Source organism: Asparagus officinalis, chromosome 10, assembly GCF_001876935.1.
Source record: "Asparagus officinalis chromosome 10, Aspof.V1, whole genome shotgun sequence".
Lineage (NCBI taxonomy): Eukaryota > Viridiplantae > Streptophyta > Magnoliopsida > Asparagales > Asparagaceae > Asparagus > Asparagus officinalis.
The window spans coordinates 11,973,774-11,984,062 of NC_033803.1; the positions used below are offsets into that span (position 1 = coordinate 11,973,774).

A 10,289-nucleotide genomic window follows, 5' to 3' on the forward strand; every position below is an offset into this window, starting at 1 on the left:
GTCAAAACCTCACCCCTAGCCATAAAAATACCCAGGCCCCCGCCTCTGCCCCCTCCAGACCTCTCGAAAGTCAAAACCCCGCTCCTCCGCTCGTCCGTCCCCTGCTTTCTCAAAAATAAAAATAAATAAATAAGAAGAAGACGGAAGAGAAAAAATGGCGAGAGTCGAGGGCGAGAGGAGGAGCGACTCCGAGCTCCAGGAACCGGGCCTCCTCCAGGCCTGCCGACGAGCTCCGCGTCCGCTCTGTCGCTGCCGCCTCCCGTCACGGCCATGAACGTGGTCGTTACTCCGGGCCCTTCGTCTCGGTCTCTGCCTCGGCTCGCGCTCGGCCCCCTGGGCCCTGGCTGGGCGGCGCGCCTCCATCGCGCTTCACGAACATCACCGGCCTACTCCGTCCTGTTCGGCGCTGGCCGTCCGGCGGCTGAGCCCCTCTGCTTCGCAGTCCGTCGGGTTCCAGGAAACTGGCGGCCTCAGTCTCCCCTCTCGCCTCCAGACGCACATACGTCCCCTCTCCTCTCCTCCGTCCCCATCTCCCTCTCTGGGTCAACCCTCCGGCCCCCTCATGCCTCCCTCCTTGGCCAGGACCCCTCCATCACCTCCGTCGCGCCTCCTACTTGCCTCTTCTCCCTCCCCGACCTCCTCACCAACTCCCGTCCTCCCAGCCCCTCCGCGTCTTCCTGCGCTCCCAGCGGCCCATCACAAAGCCGATGGCCCGCCTGCTCCGCCGCCGCCGTCCTTCATCCACATTCCCTCTCACTTCCTCCCTCGCCTTCACCCCTCCGCCCGCGTGTCCCGCGCGGTCCGCCGTCGCCCGCCCTGCTCACCAACCTGAACATGGTCCTCTTCCTCCTCGCCCTACCTGAGGGCTGACGGAGCGTGGGTAGCGAAGACTGACTTCGTGGAGGGCGTGGCGAGCCCAGCGGCGGTGAAGGGGCTGCTTGCCGCGTGATGAGGCGGGGTGGCGCTGCGAGCTGCCTTCGCGGCGTCTGCCTTGAGTGGTTGGTGCTACGAGACATCATGACGGCTGCGCTGGGTATTTCTGCCCGACCCAACCACCCGGCCGTCGCCGCCACGCGGTTTTGATCCACGACGACGCAGTTTTTGATATGTATACCGTGCCGATGGGGCTGGGCGCTTGTGTGTCTACCAGGGTGAGCTTTCTTTCTTTCTTTCCTTTTTTACCTTTTTTTATGAAAAATTGTTGGGGATTTTTTTGGAAGGTTTTTGAATTTCATGTAGTATGTTTTTGTTTCCTTTTTTTTTAATGTTGAACTTGGTTATTGGGATTGCACAACGTTTTTTGGTTGTTTTAATTAGCAGTGTTGAATATAAGCAAGAAGAAGAATATTTTTTAGTTACCCAAAAATAATAATTTATGTTCACATTTTATTTACGGAACGAATTCCCTCTTACTTGTATTTATGCGACTGTTCTGTCACTTTTCATTTGCTTTTTTATTTGAATTTTCCTAGGTGGGAAACGAGTTAGGCGCCGGAAAACCAAAGAGGGCGAAGCTAGCAGCAATGGTAGCCCTCGGCCATGCGCCACCGCTGATCGGAGTCATCAACGTCTTCGTGCAACCGCGGCATTCCGCCAACAATGCGGGCCTCCCTCTTCACCACGCGACACCTCCGTCATTTCAACTCGCAGCCTCGGTGATGCCGCCTCATGGCCTCTGGCGAGCTCGGCAACTGCCCCAAACCCACTTGGCTGCCGGCGTAGCCTTGAGGGCGCGACGGCCGAGCCCGCGCCGTCGGTGCAATGATCAACCTGATGTCGTTTTATCTGGTGGCGGACGCCGGTGGCGGTCGGGCTGGCTTTTCTGGCTCAGGTCCGGTTCGGCGGGCTCTGGTACGGAGCTGCTTTCACGCGGCAGGTGGCGTGCGTTGGTGTTCGGTGCATGGTGGAGTGGCTGCGTCGGGAAGACGAGATTGGGGTCGGAGGCGATGCCGGGCCGACAGAAGCTTGACGACGACGACGGCGGCCGACTGTTTGCAGAAGGACATCGAGTTTGAGGAGAAGAAGGGGTTGATTGGTGATGGATGTGAACAAAACGTTTGACGCTTTGATGTTTGGATTCCTTACATTCACTTAGATTGAGGTGTGTTGATCATACTGGTCGTCGTGATTCTGAAGTATGCGTATCTACATATATATACACATATATCTGAACTTAGTGATAACCCTAACAAGGAAAGAAAGAACATAAAGACTTGATAGTTATCAGTATAATTATCGCGTGATTACGTTCAGTATTCTCGAGATTATCGACGGAGATATTGCGAGACTCAATTGCACTGTAGATCAGAGCCATGGGCATGAGAGTGCAATTAACTAGTCCATGGTGTTTTGCACGTCATGGGTTTGTTTAGAGAGAGGGGGGTTTGTTTCCATTTTTGGGGTGATGAGAGAGAGGATGTCTATTATTGGCGCAAGGGGGGGAAAAATGATGGGGCTGTGCAGCTAGCTGTCCGTGTAGAGTTTTTTTGTTTGTGGATAGACTTCGGAGGCGTGACCTCTCACTGCGTTGTTTGTCCCGGCCTTTTGCCTCTGTTTCGGATATTTTGGCGTTTCCCTTTTGGTCTGCAGGGATAGAGGAATGAAGGGGACAAATTATAGGGAGGAGTTAGCTGTGCAAAATACGTCCAAAGTGCCAATTTATTTACCCCTTTTTGGGCCTAAAATTAGAAAGAATCGCACACGAAACTGTAAAAAAAAACAAGTTACCTAACTCCACACAAAACGGAATCAAACCTAAGAATGCGAAAGTCATATTGGAACCTCTCAACCGTTTTGACCACCCATGATAGATTGAGTTCATCTCTCTCGACGAATTGTTTACTAATTTGGAAAGCCCTCTCTGTTTCTAAACAGTAAACAAAAGAAGACGAGGATTAAAAAAAATAAATTATACATAATCCTTACTTGCATTTAAAAATTTAAAAAAAAAATTACACAAAATGCATGACTTCGATGATGTTTTAGCTGGTACTGTGGGAAGCAGTTATAAGCCTCGACAAGTTGCCACCAAATGGCAAAGGGGGCGCGCTCGGAGTACAAACCCCACACGACATGAAGTCTCTCCGATATTTGGACAGAATCCACAACCGAACGCCAAAAATGCGGTTGAGCTCGCGCAAACGGATGCCGTAATCATCAGTTGACAACAGAGCCAGTGATGGTCTCTTTTCTTGTCCGATGAGTGATGACGGTATCTTGGTACTCTCGAGCCCTGCTCGGCAACCCCACTTAAAGCTAGTCTAGCGGAACAAAACCGGTTTAAGTTTTTAGCTTTTCTCTCTCCTGAATTGAACCGGAGCGTAAATAGGGAAGGCTCTTCTATTCTATGTATCCTCTTAGATCTTCTCTCTCCTTGAGTTGGCGTACATCATTGGTTACTTGGGAGTTGAAGCACGATCAACATGATTCAAACAACAAAGGCACGAAAACTTTCTGTTTTCAAAGAAACTTCGCTAGCAGCACAGCCCTTTCCCAAATTCTCCACTTGAACATGTATACATAATGTGGTGGAAAAATCAAGTCCTTCAAAACAAGGACCAAACATGTACCCATGAAAAAGAGAAGAACATAGGGAATGTATGTTCCCCCCTCTTTGCTTAGAAGCAACACACAACTAAAGAAAATCTAGAAGAAGAAAAAAAACTCCAAACTTATCGTATACATAGTAATATATTGTACGAGCATGAGGAATCAAGAGGGGGGGACCAACAAATATTTAAGTACTAATTCAACCCCACTCTTAGATACTTTTCATATGTGGGAGTCCACTTTTGTGAATAAAAAAAAAAAGGAAGAGCCTCACCCGGCCAAGTATTTTCCATATATATAGAATCCTTGCAGAAAACATTCCCATGCCCAGAACTGCAGCGTTACTAAGTTTTTATATATAATGAAGAGGGAAGCACCAAGGTATGGGCATAATTCATACTTAGCAATCCATCTTCTTTCTGCCCATTCATTTTTGTCCCTGCACATAATACAATTGTAACGAAGAATGGGGGTAATGCTATAGTATCATCAATAGATTATAAACGAATCGTAGAAGATCGATGCTAATTAAGAAAGGCAACACAACAGCATAGACAATCTGAGAAAGGAAAGTGCAGCATATATTCCTTCGTCTGCTTAACGCAACAAGTTAATTAAGCGTGCAAGTTGCAAGCCCCATTTTCGGCTAGGTGCATACAAGTAAATAAGCTCCGACGCTCGATTTTTTTTTTTTTTTTTTTTGGTGGAGAAATGATCAGAGTGCATTATCAGAGATGAAATATTAATTACATGTCTAACTTTTTTAAATACGACGAATCAAAGATGGTTTGTAAACTGCATAAGAACGCTTTTCCAGTTCCGATGTTCGACGCAATGAGATGCAAGCTTTATGGTCTTCACCTACCATCATTTAACATTATTCCGGTACCTGTAACTGGATGATCGCTGGCTACTTGGCCATTCATATTTTATCAATCCTTTATGTGACGACTCCAATAAAGGATATAATCATCAAACTGAACATTAATCACATATCAGACCAACCTCGAATTGTTTTTCATTTTTAAAGTGCTTCCTGTGACTGGCAAGTCTATAAATATTAGACCAGAAGCGCACCACCGGAAAAGAGCAGATTTATGAGGAGACTAAGTGGATCAAATCTAACATCCCGTGTAATTGATTAGAATTGTTTAAGTAATCTAGTGTCGATCCTTTTCCATTCAACAACTAATTAATAATAATAATAACAATACAATTCAAATAAATACAAACATATACATTAATAATCAAGTCCTAGAGGATTATAATCAATAAAAACAAGTATGTCTGATACCAGGCACATGATATGGTAACTAGAGTAACTCTCTCTTTCACAGAAACCTCCCTTAAAATATGGAAACCATCTTTAAAGTTCAATTAATATAGAAACCACCTTCAGAGGGGGGCTTTTGCTATCAATCAACCACCTTGACCTTTAATTAAGTTCAATTAGTATAGATATCATCTTGAATTTAAGATGGCTCCAGTAGCAGTCGACCACTTTGACCTATTTTCTACCAAAATGTAGATTGAAATTCCTAAAATGCTTCTGAAAACACATATATGCTCACACAGAATTCTGGTTTAGGTTTGTTTAAGAAGACATCATGCACATGGCATGTGCGTTCCTTAAGGGCATTTTGGGGATTTCAAAATTTTTATTGTTATAGGTCAAAGTGGTTGGTTGCTACTGGATCCATATTGTAAATTAAGTAGTTTCTATATTAACTAGAATTTAAAGTTAGACATCATAGTGACACCCTATTTAATATAGGTGGTTTTAAACCAATGAGGCGAAGAACACTAAACAATAACTATTTATGTCTTTTCATTTTCAAAATTACCAAGTTAGCACACTACTCTGCACAGTGCATGTGTTTCAGGAAGAGACCATGTTCTATAATTCAATTAGGAAGCAATTAATTGCAAGTGCATAACCTTCTATTCATTATCGAAATTGTTTGTATTGTGTTTTTTTTTGAAAAATTTTATATTACATGTATTATGTGTTAGGTGTTGTGCGCAGCGGAAATTTCGGCAGCACCTCCGGTGCGCAAGGTGCACAATAAGAGATTAGATCACAATAAAATTCTCGTTTCTCAAAGGAAACAAGAATCAAAAGCCAGATATCTCATCAAAGTGAGATATCAGCTCTTCCTCTCGTCAGCTCTAGGACTGCGCGTCGAGGGAACCTACAAGCTATTACAAATCACGGCAAGAACACAAATTTTACGTGGTTCGGCAAATTGCCTACGTCCACGGGGCAAGGAGGGGGAGATCTAATAATAGAGGGAGAGATACAATTGGGGTTTACAATCTCACTAATAAAACCCTCTCACAAACTCTCAGATCCCTCACACAAATATTCTCTCAAAGGGATGCACAAATCAAAGAACAACTACAAAAGGACTTTGCCACCAAAGAAAATAATTCCTGTAGCCGCAATTAAAATCCAAGACCCTTTGCTTGCTTCTGCTTTTTTTTCCGTAGCCGCTAAAGACCGCAGCCAAAACCCCCTTTTTCACCAAACCCTAGGGAAAACACATTGGGTTTTATAAAGCTCACTTGGTTTTTGGGTGGGCCTCTCAAAAAATCCGTTGGACCACTCAAAAGATCCGCTGGATCTTTTTTTGACAAACACGTGATGAGGTGAGGTGAGACCCCCACACACGCATCCCAACAATTCTCCAAATCGGTGAAGTTTTCTCAAAACTGAGCCGACACCAAAGCAACCAAATGTCGGTATCTACTCATCAAATCGGCTGCATCATAAATGACTGCCTACGTATCCTCTTGCCCAAGGAATCAAGCCGTCCGTAGTTCATTCAAATAGCCTCCAAAGGCCTCAACATCGAAGAATGTTCAAAAGCTCCAAACAATGACCAAACTTGACTCCTGAAACAACTTTGGTCAACATATCCGCAGGGTTGTCCTTCGTGTGGATCTTCTCTAACATGACGTCTCCTTCATCCAAAACGTCACGAACAAAATGGAATCTGACATCGATATGTTTCGTGCGTGCATGATAAACCTGATTTTTCACCAAATAGATAGCTGACATGCTATCACAATATATCCGAAGGGTCTCCTGTGCAATCCCCAAGTTCTCCAATAATCCCTGCAACCACAAAGCTTCCTTCACAGCTTCAGTCAACGTCATATACTCTGCCTCCGTAGTGGAGAGAACCACTGTAGACTGAAGTGTGCATCTCCAACACACCGGTGCTCATATACTCTGCCTCCGTAGTGGAGAGAACCACTGTAGACTGAAGTGTGCATCTCCAACACACCGGTGCTCCTGCTAGTGTAAACACATATCCGCTAGTAGACCGGCGCTTGTCCAGATCCCCCGCATAATCAGAATCCACGTAACCAATACAATCCTGCCCTGTCTTCTCATTCTTCTGAAATACCAAACCAACATCCACGGTACCTTTAACATACCGTAGAATCCACTTCACGGCCTCCCAATGACCCTTCCCGAGGTCGTGCATGTATCTCGATACCATGCTCACGGCCTGTGACAAATCTGACCTTGTACACACCATCGCATACATCAAGCTACCCACAACATTGGCATATGGAACTTTGAACATGTATTCACGGTCCTCAACTGAAACAGGTGACATCTTAGCTGATAGCTTAAAGTGGGGAGCTAATGGAGTACTCACCGCCTTGGCATTGCCATCATAACTGAATTTCTTCAGCATCTTCTGTAAGTAACTCCTCTGTGTTAACTTTAACCTCCCTTTCACCCTGTCTCTCTCAATCTCCATACCTAATATCTTCTTTGCTTCTCCAAGATCCTTCATCTCAAATTCGGATGACAGTTCCTTTTTTAACTTTCTAATAGCTGAAGTATTCCTGGAAGCTATGAGCATATCGTCAACATATAATAGCAAATAGATATACTCACCATTCTGTAGCTTGTGCATGTAGACACACGGGTCATATGGGCTCCTCGTGTACCCTCGGCCAATCATAAAGCCGTCGAATCTCTTGTACCATCGTGTACCCTCGGCCAATCATAAAGCCGTCGAATCTCTTGTACCATTGTCGCGGCGATTGCTTCAATCCATAAAGAGACTTCTTCAGCTTGCATACTAATTCTTCCTTTCCTGCAGCTTTGAACCCCATAGGTCGTGTCATGTAGATCTCCTCTTCTAAATCTCTATGTAGAAAGGTTGTTTTCACATCCATCTGGACCAAATCCAAATCCAGCTGTGCCACCAATGCCAATAAAATACGAATCGACGAATGCTTCACAACAGGTGAAAATACCTCGTTGTAATCAACGCCCTCTAGCTGTGCATATCCCTTGGCAACCAATCTGGCTTTGAATCTAATTTCCCCAATAGAAGATCCCTCTTTCTTTGCATACACCCACTTGCATCCAATAGCCTTCTTACCTTTCGGTAGCTTTGCAAGTTCCCAAGTGTCGTTCTTATGAAGAGACTGCATCTCTTCCTCCATAGCTTCCCTCCACCTAATCGAATCAGAGCTTGACTCTGCTTCCTTGAATGTAGAAGGAACCAAATCATTAACGACTTCTGCTGATAAAGCATATGCAACCATGACATCGTCATATCTAGCTGGCTGACGAATGTTTCTTCTTGGTCTATTAGCTGCAATGGACTCCTGAACATGACCCTGTTCCTGAGTCCCAACATCCACCGTATCCTCTAAATGCCCGGTTGTCATCTCATCTCCTCCCAGTGTCACCTCTGTAGGAGCCTCAATGGATACAATGCTATCTGGAGTTGGTAGAGTCACATCATCCTCTACCTGCTGCGATATCCCAACTGTCTGGTCTTCCTCCACCTGCTGAGGAACTTGAGGCTTCATCATGTACGTCTCGTCAAATGTGACGTAAAATATGTTTGAAAAGGTAAATTTACACCCCTATTTTCGGGTGAAGTAAAATATGTTTGAGAAGAATTATTGACTTGAATTAGGATACCGGGGCTTAGGAAGTATGAATTAAGTAGTATATATCTTCAGCTTCCCTCTCCGTGTTGGTAATAATCGAGGAGATAATTAATCTTGGTTATCTTGCCAGAAGAGAGGCTTTCATGTCCGTTGTCTGAAGAGAAACTTTGTCTAAATTTGTTTCTTCAACACGATAGCAGTAGTGGAATTTGCACTTCCTATGCAAGTACATAGAACAGCTTAATCTAACATAATGGTGAGTGGGATATGTGACTGGAAAGCTACTTTACCGTGAAATTCCTTTGGTGAGGGCGAAGGTGAAGGTGGTCCATCAATGAATTCAAATAACCGGAATATTATATCATCTACAAAACTAATTAATTTGTCTAAATTTGTGACCAGATCAAGAGAGAATTTCACACCCATTCTTCGAAGCAAAACTTTGTCTAAATTAGTTTCTGCACATAATACGGCAGTGGAAGTTGCACTTTCCTATGCAAGTACATAGAACAACTCTTAACCGCATCAGCTCGTCGCCCACCCAAATTTATATGTTCACCAATAATTAGTTCTATCAAATATTACAAAAAAAGTTTCTAACTGATCTGAGAGTACTAGTCCTGTATCAATAATTTCCCGAAAAGATCACTTCTACCTTTAAAGCAGGAAGAATTAAACAACCCAGCATGCGTGACGCTAGTGATTTTATAAATAAAGGTAGTGTTTCCTACAGGCTTTGCCGATCGTCTACACATGTGAATGTAAACCGAAACAGGTGAAGGAGTACAGCATTAAAATCTTAATTTACTCAATAATTAGTGTTCTCTTATGTAATCATGGGGACCAGCAAAAACTTGAACATACATCTTAATCCAACATATATAGCGGCGAGTGGGATATGCGTGCGACTGGAAAGCTACTTTATTTACGATGAAATTCCTTCGGTAAGGGAGAAAGTGATGATGCAGGTCCATAATGAATTCAAAGTACCAAAGATCATACTAATGCAACATACATATATATATATATTCTGAAGCGTACTTTGAGCATTGGCCGTAGTTCAAGAAGAAAACCGCTACTAGTCATAGATGTCAACTACTGTCCATCAAATTGTTCCATGATTCAAAGTGTGCTACAAGGACACGAGACTGAAATTTGCAGTTCAATCGCGGTTATCGTAGATTAATAGAAGGCTTAATTAGGTTGAAAAGAGAGGGAAAACGCGCGGTGAGATGGGGGCTCTTGGCTAATCACTTTAACTTGAACAGAACGAAAAGGAGCGAGAAAATTCAGATGAGGAGAGTAACTTCCTCGCACAAGTTGTTGTTTTGTTTCGCTGCATTTAAGCGCCGGTAAGAAGAGTTGTCACAAGAAAACTCAGGCAGGATAGCCTGAAAATTTTGGCGTACAGATCATCATCAACTACAAGTCCATAGCTATAATAATATTCTTCACTCGATCCATTAATTTTTTTTTTCAGGGATCTAGAGCCTATTATTTAACTGTCTAATTTAAGCATCTTCCGTCCTCCACGTTTATAAATATTTCATGTTATTATTTGATAAACGCACTCAACTAGTGGTGCCTGATAACTTATACGTACACTTCACTTTCAAGAAACTTCGACATCTAAAAAGAATCCTCACAACTTCACAACTGTAGGTATCAGCAAGGTGAGATAGATCGAGTTCGTTCTCCTTTTCTTTTCTTTTCTTTTTTTTTTTTGCACGCGCGTGGTGGATAAAGGGCAGACTCATCAAAGATGGGAAAAGAATTAATGTCAGCCGCGTAATTTGCTGTTGCAGTTTACA

The 10,289-nt window shown here is 43.8% G+C and overlaps 1 protein-coding gene across 1 annotated transcript; it reads left to right on the forward strand.

Moving 5' to 3' along the window:
* Window positions 271-1,969, forward strand: LOC109826461 (protein DETOXIFICATION 54-like). The gene is given in 7 exon segments (XM_020393492.1): window positions 271-645; window positions 648-713; window positions 715-767; window positions 1,013-1,151; window positions 1,473-1,679; window positions 1,681-1,794; window positions 1,796-1,969. Coding segments are annotated over 7 exon segments (1,128 nt in total).